General features: G+C 36.8%; 1 protein-coding gene across 1 annotated transcript in view; it reads right to left on the minus strand.

Moving 5' to 3' along the window:
- The window catches only part of npr1a (natriuretic peptide receptor 1a), a 165,611-nt gene extending 141,037 nt beyond the window's left edge, over nucleotides 1–24,574 (minus strand). Inside the window, exons 1-2 of the mRNA XM_059556721.1 lie at nucleotides 24,014–24,574; nucleotides 19,130–19,906 (exon numbers count right to left, since the gene is read on the minus strand). Of these exons, the coding sequence (XP_059412704.1) occupies nucleotides 19,130–19,877 (748 nt within the window). The 5' untranslated portion in view covers nucleotides 19,878–19,906; nucleotides 24,014–24,574. The remainder of the gene's footprint in view (nucleotides 1–19,129; nucleotides 19,907–24,013) is intronic.
- Nucleotides 24,575–27,412: the final 2,838 nt, after the last annotated feature.

Here is a 27,412-nt window from a genome sequence, read left to right on the forward strand (position 1 = left end):
AAAAATATATACAAACAGAATTGGTAATAATATTAACAACAGAATGACATCTTTAGACTAAATAATCAAAATCTTTCAGATTATGGAAATCAAATTCTTCCACAAAGATAGAGTAGCAAGCTTTGCGTGATTAGTCCATGCAGAAGACAGTTCCAGGTATAGTATTTCCAATAAGGAATGAGTCCAGTGCTTAGCAGAAAGGTCATGAGGGGGTTTCCAGCGTTGAACTAGTAATTTCCTTGCCGCAGTCATAGCTGCTAGCCAAAATTTCTGTTCTTTCTCACTTACAGAAAATTGAGAATTATCATTCAACAATAAAATAACAGGATCCTTGGGAAAACAAATCTTGATAACCTTGTATAAAACATCAAGCACAATGTGCCAAAATCTTTGTACACCTGGACAGTCCCATAACATATTTCTTAAAGTGTCAATGCAACCTGGTCCGCAAAATATGCAATATGGATTGGGTGAAATATCGATAGCATAACGTATATGTGTGGTTAAATATGCTCTGTGAATAATTTTAAAGTGAATGAATTTGTGATTACAGTTTAAGGAAGCATTGAATGTACTGTATTAACCCACACTGTCCCAATCAATGTTTCTATTATAGGGAGTCAGATCTGACAACCACGCTCTATCTTTAGGGAAATTATCATAATTAAGGTTTGAAAAGCAAAAGTAAAAATAAGAGACAATTCCTATGTTTGGTGCATTTTGCATCCATTGCACTACTGGGTGAATTAGAAGATTATTACCCCAAGGAACCTTTTGATATTTTAATGCAGAACTAGGTTGAATATATAGAAGTAAAGTGTTACAGGAAATGTTAAATCTTTCAATTAAGTCTTGAAAATGTTAAATTGATTTCACTCCATTTATGTCTTTTAGTGTTAGAACACCTTTTGTAGCCCAAGTTGGCTGTACAAATGGTTGTTCACCAGAAAGCAGATTTCGATTGTGCCATATGGGAGTATGGGTATGCCATATAGTTTTAGAAGGAAAAAGGGATTCAATCTTTTATAATATTTTAATATTTGGAAAGTGTAGGAAAGTATAGGTCCATAATGTAATGAGCACTTATATGTAAGACCAGAAAAGAAAAAATCTTGCAATCGAATTGGTGAAATAAGCTCTTGCTGTATTACTTTACACGAGGACTGTGAACAAGGATCAAACCATTTCTTAACCGAGAGCAGAACAAAAGACCAATGATACAATTTAAAGTTTTGGCAACCCCATCTGCCTTTCATTTTAATTCTTTGAAGTGTAGACCACTTATCGCGGGGACATTTTCCATTCCAAATATATTTTATTAGAAAAGAATATAGTTCTTTCCAATAATTTGTAGGTGGGGGGACAGGAATCATGGAACTAATAAAATTAAAGGGATAGTTCACCTTCAAATTAAATTTTGATATGTTTTAGCTTACCTCAAGGGTATCCAAGATGTAGGTGTCTTTGTTTCCGCAGTAGTTTCCATTTTGATATTCTTAGGTCAAACCGTTCTTGTCTGTGTCTCATATAATGGAGGTCTATGGTCACCACCTCAAAGAGCATGCACAGAGAAGTCCAAATTAAACAATTCCCATCGTAAGTACACATTGACGACCTAAGACACGAAACGAGCGGTTTGTGTAAGAAATTATATCGTTTTTACCTCTTGTACACAACCACGTCCTAGTGATCTGAGAGATCACTTCCGGCAGTGATCTCTCGCGCGTGTAGCATTCCCCATCTGTGGCTATCTCAAGGCAATGTCTAAAACACTGTTCACCTTATTAATAAGGCTGTCACGATAACAAATTTTGCTGGACGATAAATTGTCCAAGAAATTATCGCAATAAACGATAATATTGTCGTTCTAAGACCAGTTTCAACTAATATAATGATAATGACATAATAACACAAGTACACCTTGTCGAAGATCAATAAACTTTTATTTTATTTTATGGCAGATTCAGAGCAAGAAATACCAACATGTTGACTTTGTGTCGCTTAAAATTAGTTAATTTTGTATGTAGTATTATGTTTATATGCCAGTAAGGGATGCTCATATTGACCGTTTAACCGTTTAACTAAAGTAAACATTTTGACCGCTGAAGGGGCCGATCACATATCACGTCTTTTTTTGCGCTCAAGTTCATTATTTCAAATGCGGTAATGCGCGCTCATAATGGAAGCGATGCGGTGCGAGGTGCTGTTTTTTTCCAGACACGTCCGCACCGCATCGAGTTAAAAACAACAGCTTTTCAGAATGACGCAAGCGCACCAGGTCATGTGACAAGAGCAAACTCAATCAGCTTCCTTCAGAGTGAAACACTAGAGAGTTTTTTTACTTTTCTTCGAAACATTTTTTTTTTAGCAGAGTTACAGGAAGGGTTAGTCGGTGGTGGAAATCCATTGCTGAAATGTCCTTGTTGTAACGGAGATCACAGCTGATGGATGCTTAGCAACAACAGACACCTCAGGAGCGCATCTGCCCGAGCGCTTTGGAAAGGAGGAGAGCACGTGTGTGTGTGAACTCACTGGGCGCGTAGACACATGCAACCACACGCCTACAGACATATTGAGCTGAGCAAGCCAAATGGAGCGAGCGAAAATTAAGCCCATTTCGAGAGAAAAGGCAACGAAGTTACTTGCAAAATATGCGACGCGGTATTAAAATAAAGCAGTAGTGCAAGTACAATGCAATATCACTTGAGACGCAAACATCCACAAGCAAATGAAAGGCGCTTCCCAAAGCTGGTCACTCTAGTGAGACGTTATCTCTTTATTCCTGGGACATCTGTGCCATCGGAGAGGGTGTTTTCTACCGTGGGCTGTCCACAGGCTGCGTTCCAGACTAACCCCACATCATGACATGTTAAATTTTTTAAATAAAAATTGAAAAAAGAAATTATCGCAGCCGGAAAAATTATCGAGCTAATTTTTTTTATAGTGCAAATAATTGATTTATCGACTATCGCGACAGGCCTACTTATTAACCCCTATGATTTAAACAAACACTGAAATGTAGGATTATAAGATGATTTTTACAGAACTCTGAAAAATCAGCTAGCATGTGATTTCCATAGCTGGACTCTTTATGGTAACCGGAATTAAATTATGAACTAAGGCCCAACTTTTCAAGTTTAACGAGCTTACAATACTCAACTTAAAACTCTCTATAAAGCAACATATATCAGTCTGCACAAAAAAAAAATTGTTACCATTTCACTCTGATGGGCTGAACCATGAGCAAACGTTGGAAAGGGTTCTAGTTCTTGTATTGAACAAAATTGTGGTCAAAAGCGATTATAAGTCCTTTTCCATTGATTCCTCAGGTGGAAAGTTTAAAGATCTGTGAGAAGTCGGTGTCGCCGCTCCATCAAGCCCCTTCAGATACTTTTCAGCATCTTCCGGAGATTCAAACAAGTTTTTCTGACCCTTGTAAGTGACTTTCAGAAATGCAGGGTAGATCAGGAAAGTTTCAGCGCCTTTCTGGTGAAGCTTGGATCTTACGGTTGAAAACACCTTCCTTTTTTGTGCAGTTTCATGACTGTAATCAGCATAGAACTCCAGTCGTGCTCCTCCGGGCAAAGTGGGTTTCGCTTTACGTGCTCCTTGAAGGATGGCTTGCCTGTCAGGATAGCGAAGAAGACGAAATATCATCGATTGTGGTCTAGAAGAGTTGGAATTCGAATATATGTGATGGGCTCTGTCGATCTCAATCTGGCATGAGCGTGCCGAAAGATCAGGGATCCATTTATGTAGCATTTTCTGTAGAAAACTGACAGGGTTGTCTCCTTCCATTCCTGTTGGTAGATTAACCAGACGAACGTTGTTGCGATGTGACCGATCTTCAAGGTCGTTGCATTTTCGTTGGATCTGCTCTAATTGAGTCAAGCAGAAGTTTGTATACTTTTTTGATTTGCGTAAACTGCCTTGAAGATTGTCCACTTTCGTTGTAATCGACGCCATACTTTTGCTCAGAGAATACATTTCTTGTTTCATTGATCGAAGAACAGCGCTGTTTTCGTTAATGTAATCATTGAAGGGATTAAGAGCCGTCTTTCGCCTCTGTCAACATACAAGAAACCATTTCTCTCATAGCCTCCTGTTGTGCTTCGATTGCGTGACTAACAATTGAGGCAAAGTCATCATCGAGCTTTTGGGGAGAAATAGTTTTTTTTTCTGATAGCTATTCTTGTATTAGAAGTGTCCAGTTGTCAAAAAGAGACAGTATTTTCCTCTGTATGAAATGAATAACTATCAATAGGAGGTTAATATTCAGGAGCCTAGTGTTGTGCAGCCATCTTGCAGCGCGCGTTTTTAAAATATTTTTTCCCCTTTATTAAGACAAAATAATATAGTATTAATATTTATTTATCAAAAATTTAAAATATCTATGAGCTTATCGTATTGGCTAGAATTTTTGTATTAGTCCATTCCTAATCTTTAAAAATTGGCAAAAGGTAAATAGTGACATTATAATGTCATTTATAATGAAGAAAATCTGTTGTTACGTAAGCTTTTTGGTAATCAGAACATTCCAGATTAGACAAAGGCAACTTGCCATTGACCCAGGACTGTGCTCAGGTGGCAGGAGGGGCAAGCGGCTCTGATGAATTACACCTACAATCAGATCTGACTGGAACTCTAGATTGTCTGTTTGCACAGAAGGCACCTCTCCTTTCTGTGAGCCTCCCATGGGTCTTTGGGCTTTTGGCAAAGACCGGAAATCACAATGACTGCTTTTATGTGCCAGGAACCTTGTGTTTACAAACCCATCTGTTGGAAAAGGGTAACAAACTCTACTTGTTTCAACAACCGGGCACAATTAACATCCGCTCTTTCTGGGTCTGTGGAGGCAACAGATGGGCTCTTTTATGGGAAATGAATGAAAGTGCAAGCTATTTGCCCGATGACTCCCCAAACAGGAGTCACGGACATCCTTATCAGACCTTATAAATTACAACGATTATAGGCTAAAGTTTGTTTGGATACACCTACTCATTCTTTAGTCATGAGTACAGGTTCTTCATTACCAAGCAGATACTTAGGTGATTCACTAAAATGAGAAAACCGATTTTTCTTTTGCCAAAAAAAGAGGTCTTTGTATAATTAAAACATCTTGCGAGCGTACAACATCCTGGTGTTATGTATATATATATATATATATATATTTTTTTTTACATTATGCATTTTGTTTTGTGTTAGCTTGAGTTCTGCACACTTGTAAATCTATTCATAATAACCAATAAAATGTAAACACAATGTAAATGAGATTCATTGTGCAGTGTACACCATTTCATTGATTATTTTGGGATTTTTCACGAGAGTGTAGAAATCATTGAGCCCCAGCTGAACTGACTTGATTGACAACTTCAGTGATTACAAAGGGAGCAAGTGATTTGAAATCTTCCAAAGGTTTGTCCAAACTTTTGATCCGTATCATATTTGGGTTCCTATATATGAAACCATAGCCAAATACAATGTTTACATCTATTGTGGCCTATATTAAATGTTCAGACTTATAAAACAGATTCTCAAAAAGAAGCCTTGGCATCGTAAACACACACAAAAAAACGCATGCATACACCAGAAAAGCAAAAATACACACTGGTTCTCCTGTGTTTTGTCATTATGCCAAGGTGCAATATGCAGAGGCATGAACCAACTCGAAAAGCAAGGCCCAAAGGCAAGATTTTCAATGAAGAATATTTAAAAGGACTGACAATTGCACTCACCATCCATATTCAATCAGGCCATTCTGGTTGAGTCTGAAAGCTGAAAAATGCTGCCTATGCAAGCAATGCTTTTCCAAATTCAAAGTTTGAGTCACAGTGTGTAATGAGATATCTCCATCTGATTGATTGTTGAAGGCAGCATATATTTATACTAAGATATCCCACTATCCTATATGTTCAAATCAGTTTCAGGATGTACTTTCATGCACCCATGCTTCCTTCTAAGTCATTACCTGAAAAGCTTTTGGATGCCACATCTGTACTGCCTTTAAAAAAAACAAGCAAAAAATGGCACAAATGGCATCAGAATGAGCAGATGATGAAAGCTCCTTTAAACCTATATGCAATATGTATTATCAGATATAAGAACAGCATGTGTAATGCAAGAATGTGTCAGATGAATGCCAACAAGTGCATCAACACCTCAACGTGTGAAGTTCAGATCATCCCGCTGAAAGTCGGCATCCAACCCAAGCCATCATCAGCAGCTGCATCTAAATGACTGACATGAGCTCAGCGCTCCAGCTGGCAATGGAAGCCACACCATCTTCATGAATTACAGTGCAGAGGGTGAGATCTGGAAATGTCAGTTCACACTTATCATGCTGCAGCTGGTTTGGTCTGAATGTTTTTTTAAAATGGAGAAAAGAGTTATGGCAGCTCTGTGTCACATTAAAAACAGTGCTTCGAAGCTGCAATCATGCATGACTTGTTGGAAAAGCCCTTGTGAAGATCATTAAGAAGATCTTAGTGATAAAATAAAAGCAACAATGGTTTTATTTGGTGTTGCGATAATGTGAACAGTGAACTGTTTGTTGATAGTGAACAGTGTGTATATTGAGGCATGTAGAAGTGTTCCTGTTGTGAGTGGATGGGTGGCACCTGTCTGTGAGTGTGCACACGTGTCTGTTTGTTTGGTTCGCGTGTATGGTCGTGTGCTTCTTTTTTACGACAGCTCTGGTTCATGTTATATGAAAACATATGATTCAGTTAACAGGTGACAGGTCTCGTCACGCCCACTCGCCTTTGTGCATTTGGAAAGATGCTCCTTGTCACGATGGAAACAAACTGGTTCCTGTTCAGTGGCGTTCGATCATTGCGGCCAAAGAGATTGTGAAAGCGTTAGTCCAGCTGAAGTGCTGTTTGGAGCTCAGCTTATCTCTGAGGTAATGCCGAAACAGAAACTCCAGATAGAAGTGCACGAAAAAGTGTCTGGAAGCAGTAAAGACTGGAAGCATTACTATTGTTTACTAAAGCAAGCTCATGATTTCTAGTTACTTTTTAAAAATTTTCTTTTCTTTTCCTTATTATTTTTATCTTTCATGTTATTTATTAGTCTAAAATATTTTTATATTCCTATGTTTCAAGGGTGCTATTAACATCAACAACAACTATAATAATAATAATAAATTTTACTGTTTATTAATAATTATAATAGTAATATGTTTCTAATTCTAATTAATTTAAGCTTTTCACCTGATGAAAAAAAAAAACACCATGTCAACTGGGAGAAGACCATGGCGATTATTATTATTATTATCACTAGTATTATTATTGTTATTTCTTATTTCTTTTTTTATTTTAATTATTTTACTTAATTAGATGAAAAACTATTATTTTTCTTATTATTAAAAATTATTATTATTATTTATTTTTTTACTAAATTTTAATTATATAATAGTTATAATACTTTTCAAAACAATCAAACTTAATTTTCATCTAATGATGAAACAAAAACAGATTTGCACATTTTTTACTGCTATTATTTTTATTATTAATAATTATTATAATTTTATAAACTTAATTTTCCCCTGAAAAAAATAATAATAATATGTATTATTGTTACTATAAACATTTATTAACTGAAAATTATTATATTTTACTATTAACTATTAACATTTTATCTTTAATCTGTTTGTATCATCACTCTGAAAATGTTTTAAAATAAGTAAAAATATTGCTATTTAAGTAAAAATTGCAGCTTATTACTGTGTTGTTATTAAACTGATTACATATGGCTAATAATAATAATAATAACAACAAAAAAGCAGAAAAAAAAGATTTGCATGAAGGTGTTTTTTTTTTTTTTGGACTTGGTCCAGTAAGGATCCACCTGACAACAGTTCAGAAAGTCCTACATAGCAACCATTTAGCAATGCACTGACAACCACTTCGAACATCTTGGCAAGAAACTGCATTTGTGTCACGCTCCTGCTATCATGTGTGACAATGTGAGAAAAACAATGTGCGTAATTACAGTGATGGGACTGATCTATTTCCACCATTATAGGTGATAAAACCACAGCTTCCTTCAGCATACTATATGCTATATGCTCTCTTTTTCATTCTCTCTCTTTCTACACAAATCGCAGCTTTGATTTAGTAAACAGCGCTGTGGGGGTAAACACTGACATAAAATGGCACAAATTCAGGATGTGATCCAGCTCTTGGACAAAAGCATGCCATTTGAATTAGCTCGACGCCTACATCGCAGCCAGTGCACTGACGCTCACAATGAGGCTTAGCAGCACCCAAACCTCCAAGCTCCTGTACTCCTAACATATCACTCCTTCAAGACCTCAGAAAGCCGCAGAAAAGACAACTGTCAACAGCAAGGCTTCATCCCTGTGAAAATTCACTCTAGTGTCATGAAAACGGTGCAGTGACATTTGCACACATAACAGGTGTTGTAATGCATCTATTCTTCTATTCTGCGTCCCCACCGGTGTTAAATCTGTTAACAAATCATTTTCGTCAACGACATTTTTTTCACAGACGGCAACGAGACTATGATGTAAATCTATTGACATTTTCGTCAATGAATAAAAACGAGATAAAAATGTTAGTTTGGGAAGAGATTCATTCAGAACTTCAGAACTAATCTTAAACATAAAATGTAAAAAAAAATCTCAATATGTGGGAGTAAGAGAAGAGCAGACATACGGATAAATCTGACATCGCAAGAGAGAACTAAATTCGGTCCAGGTTTTCTGAGTGCAGACATTGAAGCAAACACACACAGAGAGCGTGTCTCAGAGCACGAGTACTCGTTCACGTCGCATGAACAGAGAATTACACACAAAATGACATTGAATTGTCTGTTTTGAAGAGTATTCACGTAAACACAGTTGATTATGTCTTTAACTGAACATAAACAGTAGGGAGAATGTGTTTCACTACATTGCATCCATTGCAGCTGTGCATTTGGTTTTAAAGGGACAGCAGCCTAATTTAGACACAATGCTCTTGACTGAAAAACTTTAGTAGCCCTAAAGATTAATCTAAATTTCTTTATATAAATAAATATGTCTGCTTGAAAGAAAAAAAGAATATGGTAAACAAGTTGCTATTAAGAATGCATTATTAGCCTATAACCATTGGTATTTAATGTTCTTGTTCTTTATGAGAAGTAGACTTGTGCCGGTATTCGGTAATGCGATATATTGCGGTGATTAATATGCACGATATTGTTATCGAGGGCACTTCTAAATACCGTGAATAAATATACATTACAAATTATTCAGAATTTGAAATGCATTTTAAGAATATTATTCCCATCAGCTGCTTAAAATGCACAACATCGGTGTATGCTGCTTGAAAGAGCGCGTGCGCTCTGATGTGAACAAGCGATGAGAAGCACATGGAGGAACACGTGAGAGACGCTGAATGAAAGCACATTCACTCTCTTTTCAGATGGCGCTAAATGCAGCCCTTACCCTGTAAACATAAAAATAATCTTAAATAACCATTCAGATTTGTGTTTTCCCTATGGTGTTTATTACAGTGCCAAGCCAACTACTGAAATATTTAGACTTAATAGGCTATTTATCTTCAAACATTCAATTTTTTTTTTTAAATCTGGACTACAAATGCCCTAGATATTGTTTGAAAGTGTTTTGATATTTTATTGTTCATTCACACTTTACATTATGGCTTCATTAGTTAACATAAACTGCCAATGAAAAAATTATTCTGAACATTCATTTATCTTAGGTATTCCAATATTTAATAACACATTGTTAAAATTGAAAGTTGCAACTGTGTTATTTAATGAGCTAACATGAACTAAGACTTTTAAGATATATATATTTAAGATTAATAACTTCTATAGTAAATGTAGCTATTGCTCATTGTTTAGCTGTGCATTTATTGAATGAGCACTATGCGATGTCCGAACTGATTACACTATATTTTATGCATTGAACTGTATTTTATGTAAAATTGTAAATGTAAAAGTTTAAAAAAAAAATCGTCAAATTCATTTTAAGTCAATTTTTTAATCATTTTCATTTTCAAGTTCTTTAATTGCTTGTTTTATTTTTGTGATTATTTTTCTTCATTACTTTTTTTTTTACTTTCTTTTTGAATTACCATTGTGTACGAAATGTGCTATATAAATAAACTTGCCTTGCCTGGCCTTGAATGTTAATGCATCAACTAAGGTTAACTAATTAGGTCTTATTGTAAAGTGATACCTATTGGTTTTTATAGTTCTTTTGCACTTTAATGTGTAAAACATTTAACTTTTATATATTTTTCTGTATTGCTTTATTGTTTTAAATGTTTAGCTATTTTTGTTATAAGAAAAAAAAGTTATTTAACCTGTTATACTGTATTATGACCACTTTTTAAAACAAAATTTCAATACCGTGATAATACCGTATACCGTGATAAAAGCATTATCAATTAACCGCAACAGGAAAATTTGATACCGGCATATCCCTAATGAGAAGTGGTTTTATTTTATTAACATAAAGGCATGTTGTGTGTCACCGCAGTTAAATCGGTGTCTATCATGAAACCTTTATATCAAACCTATATAATGAGTTTGGAAATTTCAGAAAAATGCTTTATAAATGCACTGTAACTAAACCCATTCGCTTTTAGCCAACTAAATTTATTGTAGATTTAAGGCCCTTTCACACCGGATGCGTAACGAAAAAGCGAAACGAAAAAGCGAATAGTTCGCGTGTGAATAGTTCGCGTCAAAACCATTCACATCAGCCGCGACGCGAATTTGCGATGTCTGTGACGTTCAGAGAGCTTCAACATTCCAAAACTTTCACGCCGACAGTTGAGAAAATGGACACTTCAACATCATCATCCAGTGAAGACGAGCTTTTCATTTTCTTTAAAAAACAGAAAAGAAGGTTTTGAAAAGCCTCAAGGAAGCTCATGCACTCCACATACTTCCACCTCTTCCTCTGTTTTCCAGCCTGTCCACTTTTAGTTTCCTTTTCCTCTCTCCTTTTTCTCACATAGGTGTCCCTTAGGTTTTTCCACAGTTTTTTTGCGTCTTCAACTAAACAAAGTGCGTTTTGTAAAGTCAATACACCTTATTGCATGTAACACACAAAGTTAAATCATTTAACTAGAAACTGGATATCACACAAAGAATGTATATACAAAAGCAGCTCTTAAATAGTCACTACATTTTTGTTACATATTCAAAGTAAACACGGTCTGTATTGCTATCTTTGACGATAGTGTTAGCTTTCAATCCCCTGTTGTTTTTAGCCTGCTAGCCTACACAGCACGGACTATACAACGACTAAACTATCACACTATACGTCTATACGACTCACAGTCGTGATACCCTAGTTGGTTGGCAATGCTACGCCACACATTGTCCTTCAAATCGTTGTCCTTGTAGTTTTTATTAGATTTGTCAAACAAAACGGGATTCGCCGACACACAAGTAATCAGAAGATCCGTCATTTTTGCTGTGACGTCACCTTTGTTTCCTTGTATGTGATTGGCTGAAGCCTTTTTGTCGCCTCAAAAGTAAAAAAAAATCGACATCGAAGCAAAAAAAATAAAAGTCGTTTTTTCGCCTCAGCACATTCGCGTTCAGTGTGAAAGCACTCATTACACAAACAGCTGATCAAAATATAAAACCATCGCGCGAATTATTCGCGCGTCAAAATCGCGTCCAGTGTGAAAGGACCTTTTGTCGACTAAAACTAGAATGAAACTAAAAAGTATTTAGATGACTAAAATATGACTAAAACTAAATGGAATTTTAGTCTAAAGACTGACTAAAACTAAATCAAAATGTACTGTTAAAATTAACACTGTTTTAAATAAGTATTATTTTAATTATTATTAATTTTAACATCAGTTTGGATCATCACTCTGAAACTGTTTTAAAATATATAAGTTTGAAGTAAAAAAAATTGCTATTTAAGAAAATAATGCAGCTTATTACTGTGTTGTTATAAAACGAATGAAGTAGGTGTGTATTTACGTCTATACGTATATGCACGCACAGAGAACATCATGAATTGATTTAAAATCACTCTATAAAAGTCAAACAATCTCTGTGTAGCCGTAACACCAGTATTAGTTTTAAGTGGATGAGGACAAAGCCGCAGGACATTTACAAGTATCCTTCTCAAATGCACCCCCCACCTCTGTGTCAGCTATGCCTGCAAATTGATGCTCAAAATTGCAAACTGCATGCTCAAAAAGAGAAATGGCAGGATGACAAAGTCAATAAAAGCAACAGGAGTCATACAAGCCAAAATAAAACCATAAACCACAGCCAAGAAGAACAAAAGTCACAAGGGATTCTGGGCTGATTCCATTATTTAAACCAGTGACTGCTTGTCAATCTTTGCTAAATCTTGAGCACAGTGAGCATATATTTTCAGAACTGTGCTAAACATCTGTAATTGCACATGTGAGTGAGGTCGCAGGAATGTCCTATTCACAGTTAATTAGTCTAAAAAAATAAATACCATTTAAAAAATAAATGACTGATTTAAGACTTGTAAGACTTGTGTTAGTATTTAATCAGAATATCGTATACTGTATGTCACCATATCCTTACATATATTTTCATGATACTACATGCAACAGATGAACAGCTGAACGCAGAAAACGTGAGTGTGATTGTCCGAATGCATGTTCACATGCATTTGTGTGTGTGACTTTGAGATCAAGGAATGGAGAGCCTTATTAAAAGATGCCATGTTCTGGTGGACATCTAACAATCCTCTCCTCATTTAATCGCCTGCACAGGAGCAGAAGATTTAGACACCGTCTGAGCACAGAGCGCCCCAGCTAAAGACCATTCACACTCACAGTTCTTTCTGCACTCTGCTATCGCTCTGGAAAGACAGCAATTACTCACACAGATAGGGAGTCAACATTCAGACACACTGCAGCTATTTCTCGGGTACATGCTGCAAGATAGGAGAAGCATTCGCTGAATCCACTGGCACTTGGCGAGACATGCAGTCTGGAGTAACATTAACACAGCTATGGACTTGTCTTAGATTGCATCCAAATTTCAAATACTACCCATCCTAAATAGTACATACTATGGGCCTCATTCATGAAACACAAGCAGAACGAATTTTTGTGTAAATAGTTCGTAAAGCTGTTCTGATGGAAACTTTCGAATCCATGAAAATGTTTGTATTTTCAAAATATGAGTTGGTATGAAAGAAATGTACACCAAGCGTTTGTGAATCTGGTGGAAAGTTTTTGGGGAGGTCTGATTTACACGCAATTTTTTCAGAATTGACTCATATATTTACGAATGTTTCATGAATGAGGCCCTATGTGTGTGAGTTTAGATCTCACAATTCTCAAATGACATGAATTCAGAAGTATTTCCCCCCCAAAATTATGAGCTCATAATACACAAATCTGAAAGTATATCACAGTGTGAATTTCGCAGTGCGATACATATGTTAAGATGTAAAGTCGCACTGCATTAAACATTTTGAATTGTGTGTTATAAACCCACAATTTAGAGGGAAAAAGTGATAACTGTGGCACAAAACTACAAATCAGAGAAAGAAGTTGAAATTGCGAGATATAAACTCACAATTCAGGGGAAAAAAAGGTAAAACAAATTCAAGGCAAGAAAGGAAAAAAGTCAGGACTGTGAGGTAAATCAAAATTGTGATATTTATAATCTTGGAACTGCAACAAATAAAGATATAATTGAGATAATATCACAATTCCCATATGGAGCCCATATTATCATTAATAATTCATGCAAAATATATGATGCACACACACATACTGTATTTGAAACTTAATTCACATGCACAAAATATATATATATATTAGGGGTGTAACGGTACGTGTATTCGTACCGGAGCGTTTCGGTACAGGGCTTTCGGTACGGTAAACGTGTGTACCGAATGACCGAATGCAATATTTTGTATTCAGAACATAGGTACATTTTCGTGTTTCCAAACGAACATATTAAGTGGTGGAAGTCTCCGCGTTCAGCGCAAATCCCACCCTGCAGCTGATTCTAACCCCTCTTTCACACCGCAAGCGTGAGCAGCGCGTGAGCGTCAAGCAGGAGTGTCGCGTGAAAAGCAGTGCAGCGGGGGTTTCGGTGTCCGGTCTATTCTTGCTTTGCTGCTCATGCTCAATTAAAGTGAAAGCACACTTTTGATGGACAATAAATGTGATTTAACACAAAACGTGCTCAAAATCCACAGAATAAGCATGTCAAGAGTTTAAACAACAATGCCAATGTCTAGTGTTTTCACAATTATGCCAGAAAAGAAAATTAAGTATAACAAATATGTATTTACCCATTTAAACTTTTTAATTAATCGTTTTGGGTGAAAGTATGGTGTATTGTTATAGAAACAAATGTTGAAAGAATTATACCCATTGTTTGAAATGGTTATAAAGCCTACTGATAAAGGACACCGTCAACAGTATTGACGGCAAAATAGACTACGTTTGACAGGTGCAATATGCCAGTGTGTCACCGGCCTAAGGTTTTCAAAAGTTATCACGCGAGTGTGAACATCACTACAACTAGGAAAAAAGCAATTGTGATTCAAACGCAGCTCCCGTCGGCATTTAAACAGACCTTAATTTCGATCAGTCCAACGCAATAACGAAATCTGAGCAGGTTTTAAAACTGAAACTGTTCATGCTGCACTTTACACTTTGGAAAAGTTATATATATTTTTTGAATATGAGCAGTTCTACAAGCTGGGATTGGTAATGCTGCACTGTAATCATAGTTATTTATTTATATTTTTCATTATATTTTATTATATGATATTGGTTTGAGACTGAGAGTATTTTATTTAGTGGAGAACTTTGCAGCAGTATTTTATTTATTATACTTTTTTATTTTATATATATTTTATTAAAAAGTAAACAAACAAATTGTTAAAAAAAGTTTATAGTAATAAACAACCTGCAGTTTAATGTTTGCATTTCTTTCCCTTACTGTACCGAAAATGAACCGAACCGTGACTTTAAAACCGAGGTACATACCGAACCGTGATTTTTTGCGTACCATTACACCCCTAATATATATTAGGGGTGTAACGGTACGCAAAAATCACGGTTCAGGTGCGTTAACAAGTTTGAAGTGTTGCCAGAAACATACCCGATCATTATTGAGCAATGTCGGCACACTGCTTTTGTCTTATCGACTAGTCTTTGTCCGTTGACGTATTTTACTGGGAAACTGAATTGTTCCCAAACAGGCGACCTTAATGATATGGGTGGCTCTTCAAGCTCCGGCTTGTCCAAACAGTCTATGGGCTTGTCTGCATTGGCCATCACGCTAGCTAGCGAGAGGCTGGGCTAAAGCATGCCGTGTGTATGTTGTTGTAAAGCCGCGGTGTGTGATTTTTTTTTTTTCCAAACCACTTCAGCGAACATCCCGCCCTGCAGTCGATTTCATTGGTTTAGGTTACAGTGACGATGGGTAGGTTTAGAGATCAGTGTTGGTGTAGGGCAATCTGTACAGTGATTGACATATTGACATGACCAATGAAAACTGTAGAATCAGCTGCAGGGCGGGATTTGCGCTGAACGCGGAGACTTCCGCCACTTAATATGTTCGTGTGGAAACATGAAAATGTATATGTTCCACACACAAAATATTGCATTCGGTACACACGTGCACCATACCGAAAGCCCTGTACCAAAACGGTTCGGTACGAATACATGTACCGTTACACCCCTAATATATATATATATATATATATATATATATATATATATATATATAAAAGCAATTGTTAATATTATGTTGTTAATATGTAAATGTTACCACAAGTTCACACTGAAATCCAATTTATGAAAACTTGAATATACCTTGAATCTAAGTACAGGAACCTTAACTAGATTTTTCTGAGGCAATAAATCAGCAAGATTTTTTTGAAGCAACGTTAACATATAGCAATTTACAGTTTATGATAAAGATTAGCATATCTTTTTTAACAAATCCAAAACACAATTCACCGATATAATTGTGCAAAATAAGTTTTGAATGTTTAAAATCTTTTTATTTCTTTATTTTGTATTGAGTGGCAGAAACAGGCTTCCGTATATTTCCCGTATCATGATTTAAAAAACAACAACACTTCCTTTAAACATAGAGGTCATGACACACAACAATGGCTGGTGGTTTTCTTTAAGATGTGGTAAAGTGCATCTCCATTCACTTGGCTGTGACACTTATCTGAAGGTTCAAGTGTATGTTTGTTTGTTGTGTAAATGCACCTTTTGAAGGATAATATGTGCAACAGATCCTACAGATGCATTGTGTGTGCCACCTTTAGACTGCTGTACACATCACTTATTCATATTGCTTTGTCCTGCATGTGCTTAAAAAAAAAATAACAATAACTAAAAATGCTTATGGATCAATTTTGCTCCATTAACTACAAAACACAGCAGAATAAGAGTGAGGGGACAAACACTCATCTATTCTTCCAGCTCTTTAACTCTCATCTATCAGTCTCCACCTGTCTGCCAGTTCTTTTTATTCTGTCCCTGAAGAAGAGACGACCTTGACTCTTATGTCTCCTGGTGTGTGAAGCCAACAGTGAGCCAGTCATTTTCTCAAAATTATTCCGTTTGCACTCTTTCCCCTCTTGACATTTCAGTATATCTCTGTCTCTCTCCAATTTTCCTATTCTCTGGATTTTATTACCCGTAAACTTTTATGAAATGCTCTGTTGTTTCAGTCAGACCCTGGGAATAGGGGCACGGGGACGAGGTAGAGTTAAACTCATTTCTCAGCCTCAGGCACGGATGAGCTCGAGGGGCTTCTGCTTCCTGTTTCTGTTCACCTGTGCGTGACCAGTGGCAGCTCACAGACAGACCCGAGTAATAAATCTCTCGTTATAAACCGGTCAGTCACATTTCTGTCAATATTTGCATTAGCAGTCAAATTTAACGTTCTTCTTCTTTTCTTATCTAAGCACACATTGTTATAGGATGTAACAGGTGTACTTTTGTAATTGGAATTTGTCATATTCAACCGCTGAAATATCCAATGAATTTTAGTTTATTATAATTTCATAACTGTACAATAATTCCAACCACATAAAAAAAAAATGCTACAGCTTGTATTTTTCACAATTAAACCAATCGGCTGCGTTCATAGAGTCAGTGGTTATGTTTACATGCCCTCATTTTCATCAATCTGAATGAATCCAGTCCTATTGAAATTCTATTCAGATCAATTGAGTAAGGTGTTTATATCAAGTATTTTCAATCCCATTACTAATAGATTATTTGGTTGGATGTACAGTACAGACCAAAAGTTTGGACACACCTTCTCATTCAAAGAGTTTTCTTTATTTTCATGACTATGAAAATTGTAGAGTCACACTGAAGGCATCAAGGGCTATTTGACCAAGAAGGAGAGTGATGGGGTGCTGCGCCAGATGACCTGGCCTCCACAGTCACCGGACCTGAACCCAATCGAGATGGTTTAGGGGTGAGCTGGACCGCAGACTGAAGGCAAAAGGTCCAACAAGTGCTAAGTATCTCTCGGGGAACTCCTTCAAGACTGTTGGAAGACCATTTCAGGTGACTACCTCTTGAAGCTCATCAAGAGAATGCCAAGAGTGAGCAAAGCAGTAATCAAAGCAAAAGGTGGCTACTTTGAAGAACCTACAATATGACATATTTTCAGTTGTTTCACACTTTTTTGTTATGTATATAATTCCACATGTGTTAATTCATAGTTTTGATGCCTTCAGTGTGAATCTACAATTTTCATAGTTATTAAAATAAAGAAAACTCTTTGAATGAGAAGGTGTGTCCAAACTTTTGGTCTGTACTGTAAACTTAGCTAATGTTTAAGACCATATTCCATATTTATACCAGGAGTGACTCAAATCGTCCTGTATATTTAAAGGGTGAATAGAATGGATCAAATGACGTCTGCACAGACAGGCATCAGATACAATCCTCTTCTCTTACTCATGAATAATTCATATAACCACAGAGGAGGAAAACCATATACCTGTAGCAAATAACAAAACTTCTTGTCTTCACGGATTTGATTCTTATTTTCAACCGTTCCAAGCATTTCCAAATACTGGTTCCAACTCTTTCCAAACACCCAAGCCTCACAATATTTTTTACATTTTTCATAACCTTAGAGGTTTGTAACACTCACATTAGTGACAGGCAGGAGTGATATAGCCAGACTTATGTAACATGTACTGCATATCAATGATGTGACGACAGCAGGTCTTTTCATACACATATTAACTCAACTTGCTCTCAAAAATCAGCTGTGACTTTATATTTCAAGTATTGTGTCTGATTATAATTCAAGTTTCTTTCATAATCAAACACAACCATACCCTTGTGAAAAAAAACGCTTTATTATACTTTTAAAAACAGTACTTATTATGGAAATAACTTTAAAAGAATAAACCGAATGTAATGTATTTAGACACAACTGTGTTATAAATATTTATTATCGTGTACATTTATAAACTTGAGAGTGTTATTGACCCACTGAAGTAAGTCTTAAGTATATATTTAAATATAATATAATAATACTTCTTTTGCATTTTTAGATTACTTCTTTGATCACATATTTTATAATAACACATTTGTTATGATGAAGCAGCAATTTTGTACATTTACATTCAATTTAATATCAAATAACACACTACATTTACAATTATAATTGAGTACTTCACATGTGCTTTAGTATGCTAGTCAGCACATCAAAATAAGTCTTCTTCAAAGGTGTATTAAAACTTTAAATGCACTTTAAAATAAACTTTTAATTTTGATTTTACTACAAAGTGCATAAAAAAGTTTACTCTCTTTAAGTGGCCTTTTACTTCAATAATACTATATTATAATAAATAAATAATATAAAAACATACTTTTAAGATTCAAAGTAAATTAAGCACACTTCTTTTTCACAAGGGTGTGTATCATTCCAAATGGGATTGACAACTGTACTGTGTGAACATAGTTGTTTTCAGTGGAAGGTGCCACAATAAATGACAACACGTAACAAGTCCAATCCAGAAAACATTAGATGAGCTTCTTCAAACCAATGACAGTCGGACAATGTGACATCTAACATCGGCCTACCATCGTTTTCCCACCCCATCGCATGTTACACTTACCACGGGCTTTCTGGCTGATGTCCCGGAGAAGCACTTCATAACGGACGGGTTCATCATCCTCATTAAACACCATGTCATCTGCCGTGATGTTGTCCTCTCGCATCTGTGTGTACAGCCCCTCCACGGCAAAGTAGCACGGCCGGTCGTCGTTCTTATTATCGTTAAACATGAGCAGGGCATGTTTGTGCCACCCGAAATGCCGGTGCATCCTGACCACAAACTCGCCCAGCTTTTTGTGCGTTGGGCCGATGTTGGTGATAGACGAGTACAAATTGAAACCCAGTGCTCTCGCCCCACCTGTGATCATCGGAACCTCCCAATGTGTGGTGAAACGGGCCACAGGTGAGGACGAGTAGTCACATCCCGGCCCGATGAAAGCCCAGGGGTTATATGAGAACTTCAGGTCCACGGCCACGAGAGGAGCCACTGAATCTGAACACACTCCTTCCTTGTTTTCGCTGCTGTTGAAGACCAGTTGTAGATGGTAGCCTGGCAGCAGGTTGGGGTCAGAGTTCACCTTGTCCAGGGCCCAGTGCAAGGCAGGGGCAACTCGGGGCCATGCCCAGGGGTACTCAGTGTTGTGTAGAGGCAGGATGACTGCCAGGGTAATGTTCTGTTGAGGCGGATGTGGACTGAGAGACTGAGGCTGGTTTTGAGCGAGGGGCTCCAGTTCAACCACTCCAAATGACACACCGCTCAGCAGAACTAGAAGAGCGAGCCTCAGCGGCCCAATCTGGAACACTTCCATTCTCAAAATGGACGGGAAGGACTAAGACTCTGAAAAACACGAAGACAGAGACACGCTTGAGACATACTTTCAGCAGAACTGAAAATGTCCATCATCCACAAAGTTACTTACTAGAAATGAAAAGAGAAAATTGTGTACAACTAAAAACAGCTACAACAATAAGCAGAGGTTCTGTAGTGGGAAAAGATTAGGGGTGTAACGATTCACTCGTTTTCTTGATGCATCGATTACAAAACCCTGACGATTCATATGCATCGATCTTGAAACATGATTTTTGAATCATGAATCACTGATCTTGGACAGTAATCGATTCAAAATGCTAAGAATCGAATGAATCGCGATTTCTATAGCGATTCAATGCTTTCAAAATGTATACACATTAGATTACTACACGCACGAATTAATGGAGACCTTGAAGAGTGTTCGTGAATCGGGCCTCTTATCTGTCCTTCACGCGCTCCACTGTTTACCGACTGAGACTGTCACAGGATTGCGCTCGCGCTCCGTTCGTCTCTGACGCAGCTGACGTGTGATCTATAGGACTCGTGGCCAGTAATGCTAACATGAAGTAGTTTTACTTTTCTGTAGTTTGTCAATGGCTCTCTGCATCTTACCGACGGAGTTACCGGAGCCGTCGACAGCTGTGTTTATTGCATGGACGGAGCAGAAATGTAAGTGTCTAAATCATACGCACAGATCCATTGAATGATAAATGTTTTTAAACAATGCGGATGAACCGAATATATGAAGGAAACTTTTAAAATTAACCACAGCATTAACAACGGCTTTGAAATAAGAGCGCGAGATTTATCTGATAATCAGATGCATGAAAGTAGCGTTTGTTTCATTAGCAAACAGACATCTGGCGCGTTTTCTCTCAGAATCATTCGCTGATGGAGAGGAAAAGTTAAATAGAGATGAAGACGTTTTCACACTGAAAGAGAAGCGATCTCGCTCTCATAGACGTGCCAGGCTATATCTGCAGCTAAACTGAATAAAAGCAGAATGAACTGATGGAACTAAAAAAAAAAACACAAAAAAATTATAATTGATGACAATTATTACAGTACAGAAACTATAAAGTATATTTTCTACCTTATTCTGTGTAGAAAATTTAAATAATTGCTAATTAAATGTAGCCTAGTATATAAAACAATCATAAAATTGCCATTAGGAAAAAAATATCGATTACAAATGATTGATTATTGTCCAGCAGTGTATTTGATTTATTACAGCTAATTAAAAGTAATTAAAAAAGAAGATAATTCCTTGTAAAAAAATAACATAATAATAATAATTATTATTATATAGGCTCAGGGACGTGCACAGACATTTTGAGGGGCAGGGGCTCAAGTGAAATAAAGGGCACTTCTCATAATTAGTTTTTTTTTTTTTTTTTAACAAAAAAGTATATATATATATATATATATATATATATATATTAACGCAACTCTGACTTCCTTTTAAAAAAAAATAAATTAAAAAAAAAGTAAGTTAATTAATTTTATCTTCCTCAAACTCGTGCAATTGTTTCATTTTCAAAAGATGTCTACAAAATAATCAGTTCACAGAAACCATGGTCTCCTTAGTATTCACTAGGTTTATAGAGCAGCAAAGGAAAGCATTCCACAATGTGCATGTTTTGAAAGCATTTTCTATGCTACTAGTTTCAAGTATATATGAAGAGTTCAGATGCAAAAGCCTCTAAGTGCCATCTGAAATTTTTTTTTCAAGCTCGTATTTAAGTTCAGTAATTTAACTTAAATGACAGTTAATAGGTAATTTTCATTGCCAGTAATGTGAAATAAGTGAACATAAACATACAAGCTTGATAAAAATGATCATTATTGAAGGAAATTTCAGATGGCACTTATAGGATTTTTCATCTGAACTCTTCATATTTAGAATAACCTAAATAACTGCATCAAACAGAGGGGCGTGTTTTACTAATAATTTGTTTATTTTTGCACAAGGCACTACATCGTTTTAATTATTTTGGTGTTATCAGAATATATAACAATTTAAAATTAAACTTACCAAAATAATTGAGTAAAAATTCAATAAAAGCCAATGTCATGTATGTATTTGTGGTGGTATGGAATACTATTTTATAAAGGTTTCGAGGAAATAAAAAAAGTTAAATTACTTAAATAGTTAATTTATAAATTGTTATTTTTAAAGTTTAATGTTAACTTATTTCTACTCAGTTTTATTTATTAATGTACCAGATGCAGTTACTCAGATTTACTACATTTTTTAGAGTGTATCCTCCATCTGTTTGCATCTGTAGATTTCTTCTAAATTCACCAATTTAGATTTCTAAATTTCAGGGGGAAAGACTCTTGATGTAGGCCTAAGTCAATAACTGGGGACGTTCTGTATGCAAATTAGGCGTCAACTAGTGCGCACATTTGCATCTAATTGACAGGGAAATGCAGGTAAATAGGATAAACAAAATAACTAAAGCATATCACCTGGTGGTGAGATATGCTTATTTTATTAACTTATTTTATTACATGGCTTGGTTGAATTCCAATGTAGAATGCGGTCTGTTATAACCAACAGACCGCTGTATAACAGACCGTTGCCATGAAAAACAGAGCGTTGCTATGGACTCACAGGATTCTAACCGTAGAGACGGAGCGGACTATTTTCTTTAGCGGAAGCAATACAATCGGGTTTAACAATTGGGGGAGAGGGAGAGGGAGCGCTTCAGAACTCCTGACCTGATATTTGATACTATATTTCAATAAATATATTTGTTTGACAGGGAAGCTGTGTGCAAACAGAAATATATATTATTTTTCAAAAATAAAAAAAAGCATCCCAGAAAAAAGGGCACTTTCTCTCCAGGAATAAAAAAGGGCAGGTGCTCAAGCCCCCTTTCATGTCTATATATGCACGTGCCTGTATAGGCTACATACATAAAATGATTGTATTTGACATTTCTGTCACTTCTGAAATTATGGCTACGCCCCTTGTGTGACAAAATGTTAGCTTATACATAATACTCTTTAAGCTCTTTTTTAAAAACTTGGCTTTACCTATGCCATGTTGCATCATTAAACTAGCATTTAACAATGGACAAAAGTTTTTTTTTTTTTTTTTTTTTACCTATGGTTCTCTAACCATAAATGCAACTGTAATTTGCCCCCTGACTAAGCATTTAAAGAATTTAGTAGAAGCATTTAAATAATCCCATGAATGCACTTAAAGAATGCAGAATCGAATCGTTATAATCGAATCGAATTTAATTGTGAATCGAATCAAATTGAATCGTTCTAAATTTGCAAAAATCGTTCTTGAATCGAATTGAAAACCTATGAATCGTAATCGAATCGAATCGCTGCCTTGCCAAAGATTCACAGCCCTAGAAAAGATTCTTCCAATAATTGAAAGGTTCTTCACACTAAGAAAAAAAATGCTTCTCTTATAAACTGTTCTATGAAAGGTGCTTTGGGAAACCCAAAATGGTTCTTTTAGTGGCTTTGCTACGAAAAAAAACAAACAAACAAACATATTTTCAGGAGTACATGTATCAAATATATTTGATAACACTTTAGTATACCAATTCTCACAATTGCTTATTGGCTGTATATTAGTGTTTATAAAGCACATATTCTGCATGACCATATTCTACATCCCTAAACCATACCTAAAACACAAACTTAACAACTACCTTACTATTAATAAGCAGCGCACTATACGTTTATTGAGGAAAAAGTCGTAGTTAATCGTTTGATAATAACGAGACTTGGACCTTAAAATAAAGTGTGGCCCTATATTTTTCATAATTGAGTAGACCACGCTATGTAATGTTGCATATGACGCATCCTGTCGTTCAACGACATCTGGACGAAGCGCGTACGAATGAAACTGGAACAGGGGGTCTGGACAAAAAAGTTTAGCCTAACGTTATCTATTTTCATTTTACACGTCTTAAAACGCAAAGCTGAAAAAATATAAAATAAACAAAAATAAAACCCCGTTGAACTTAAATGTTATGCAAGTGTATGTGCTACAGACCAGCGTAGCACACTTTAATCCTTCAATCTAATATCTTAAAACACACTTTTGATATAAAACATAATTTAACGGTAAAAATAAATAAATAATTAGTTCAATTATTATATTACCACAGATCAGGTCGTCATTTGGTGTCATAATCCCTCGGCAATCCTAGCCTTCCTCAGAAAATTCAAATCCGTGTCTCGTGAATGCTGCAACAAAACTCCTGTTTTCTCAGAGAAAACACGTTTAATTTTACAGCTCAACCCGACTCATCCAACTTAAAGGAGCGAAACTTTAGACCCTCTCCACAGAAGCCAGCATGATTCCTCGAGCTCCAATCTTTCTGAGGAAACGGGATTCGCAAAGAGGAAATATGTCCCTTTCCTGGCGCTCATGTGAATTTCTTGGAAACTTTGTTAATGAGTATTGAGGCGTCTTTAGTTAAAAACTGTTGCGCATGTCCGTGTCCCCACTGGAGAAGATGGGCAAAATCTCAGCGGGTGTAGATTTGACTCAGTATGAGCGCGATGTCACAAAAAAAGTGAAAAACCACGTTCACATTTGCATCTACAAAACTCGACTTTTTATTTTACAAAATGAAATTAAAGGTGCGGGTTTAATGTGATACACGTCTATGTTTGAAGGCTGTTCTCCCCTCAAGCACATCCAGTGAGTGCTCGATCAGTCAATGCGCGTGAAGCTCAAGGTGGGAGGAATGACACAGTGTGAGAGGAGGAGGAGGAGAAGAGAGAGATGTAGAAATGTTTACAGCACTGTTGCGCAGCCATGTGGCATCATTACCCCATTCTGTCACGAGAACCTCACATAGATAGATAGATAGATAGATAGATAGATAGATAGATAGATAGATAGATAGATAGATAGATAGATAGATAGATAGATAGATAGATAGATAGATAGATAGATAGATAGTCAATCAAATTAACAATCAACTGACAGAGAAAACAGTTGAACAAAATATATAATATTGATTGATAAGGACATTTGTGGTTCTGTGATCGTGAATGAATTATTTGTTTAGGAATTACATATCTGCTTGCCATATGTTTGTTGTAGCTACAAGCTGACTGTGCCCTACACAGGATGAGAAGCCACGTTATCATTGTGTAACAATGACTTGACCTCTTGCATGGGAATACACAGGGAAACAAGCGGGACTTGCACTGTGCGAGTGCTTGGTGTGAGGCGAGGTGAGGTGGGGTCCCTCTCGACCTCCGGCATTTTAATCACATGCCTTTCTTCCTCCTCATTGTTCCAGCTTTTTCGCCCACTTCCTCCCAATTAAAACAGGCTATTTTTGTGCAGTCTGTTACGCTTTTATTGGCTTCTGCTCTGTCCTCTCCTCCACTCTGTTCTGTTCTCCGTTCGGCCTCATCTTGTGCGTCTTCAGCAGCACTCACCCTGACAAACAACTTCCAGATCAATAAAGCACAGGGAGGACTTCAGCCGTTGGCTTCCTGTATGCAGAGCGCACCGGGAAAGACTTTCTGCGCGCCAGGCCAGCACTTCCCAGTTATTGCTGGTCATAAATAAGAAGTGTAGGGAGGGCTGGACAGCTGATAAATTGTGAGCCACTTTCTCTTTCCCGGCCTCCAGGAGGGCAGATGTGTTACTTTCAAATATCTACCCCCATCCTTATGACTCAGCCGACCAAATGCCCGTACATTCATTCCCTGATTGTCTATGCTGCTTATCCGGACCCCCCTTGCACCTTTGACCTCATCCGGTCAGCCACACACATACCAGTGGCTACAGTTTCCAAAACAGGATATGTTGCACCCTTACTCATTCTGTCACTCGCTCTTTCTCTGACTATGCTCAATTGCTACCATGTTACTCTTGCTGTTTTTGCAGTATCTAGTATGTATACTGTGTGCAGTATTATATATTCCTTTATGCATGAAATACCTGTCCCCACTACCAAAATGTGTAGTGCATCAGAGATGCACACCTCAATCAAACAAGAAACTGGAAGCTGCATCGGCAGAAAAAAGTCCGGCAAATGTTACAACATTGTGGCAATAGATTATAGCATTTCCAGGGTGGTTATTATGGGTAACCTCCTCTAATCTCTTCCCTCTTCCCCCTCTCTAATACATTCTTCTGTATTACTCACTCAAACTTAGAGGAGTTCAACCTCCAATAAATCCTCCATTCAAAGTTCTCTTCTTAGTTATGAACAAACACAAGTGAGCTTTACCAGTGATGTATGTGATCACTATATGGTAAAAACGGAACAGCCTACACACATTCCTGTGCATGCAAAAATACTCACAAACTGTTCTTGCTTGTTTTGTTTTTGTCTGGAATCTTCATGGCCAAAAGAGAAACTGCTTCCTCCCTCTGTGTTTCCAGGATGTTTGATGTTTGCAGGGATCTCTTGTCCTTTTTTGTGACTTTTTTTTTTTCTTCTTTGGTCACCGGCCTATAAACCTCACGATGCAACGAGAAGAGGTCCAGAATCACGGTGCAGAAATAAATAAGGAGGACATGCCTTTGTGTGAGAGTGTGTCAAGTGTCATGATCTTAATAGCTGTGTAAACAGTTCATTTGCATTTCATCTCTCGTCTGGATTGAGAAGTGGTCTGATGCATTACCTCAGCATGGATAAGTCAGCCCCATAATGACACTTTGCCTCTGCTCAGCAGTGACTTCCTGCGTGTGTACGTGGGAGGAAACTCTTGACTCCCTCTCCCTTTTCCTAACTCTCTTTCTTGCTCTGTTTCCCCTTTTAAGCACCTTTACCAGGTCCCTTGAAAATCACAATGATTTGTCTGTGGAATAATATCCTTTCTGTTCCTCTGGTTGCTTTACAGATCTGAAGTTTGGTTAGATAACCGCCGCTTTCACACATCGTTATTTTGCCGCTTTGGTAGGAGATCATTAGGCAGAAGTGGTGCAAGTGTGCTTTGGGAAGAGATGTCAGCAGCTTTTGGTGTAATCTGAATCATAGTACATACACACAAATTACCTGTGGCCTCTCTTACAGCACAAGTCCTACTCATTCTCAAGTTTACCATGGCAACAGCATCGGCCAGTTTCCTTGTTACAAACCAGAAGTGATCAGATTTGTAGATAAATTCTATAAAAATGCCTTACTGCCACACAGTATAAATGAATATAATGAATATAAATGAAAACAACAGCTACCACAAATGTAACCAGATAATTCATTTTCTGAAGGCACTTGCGTGATCTCTATAACATTCTGATCTCTAGGTATAACTCAGATCAATGGAAGTCTAAAGGTGCAGACACATTTACCATTGCGTGTTCAGGAATTTCACATAAGGGCATACAAATTTTGCATCAGGTTCAAGTTTTTCATGTGAATTTGACACCCTGACCAAAAGAAGGCTGTTTGGTTTCAAACTGATTCCTGTGTAAGTAGTACTTTGTGATTGAATACCATTGACAATGATTTTTTTTTTTTGCTGTAAAAAAAGGCTAATGTGACTGCCTTAATTCAGTGGTTCTCAATCCAGACCCTGGAGTTCCACCAA

The sequence above is a fragment of the Carassius carassius genome, chromosome 8 (assembly GCF_963082965.1).
Source record: "Carassius carassius chromosome 8, fCarCar2.1, whole genome shotgun sequence".
Lineage (NCBI taxonomy): Eukaryota > Metazoa > Chordata > Actinopteri > Cypriniformes > Cyprinidae > Carassius > Carassius carassius.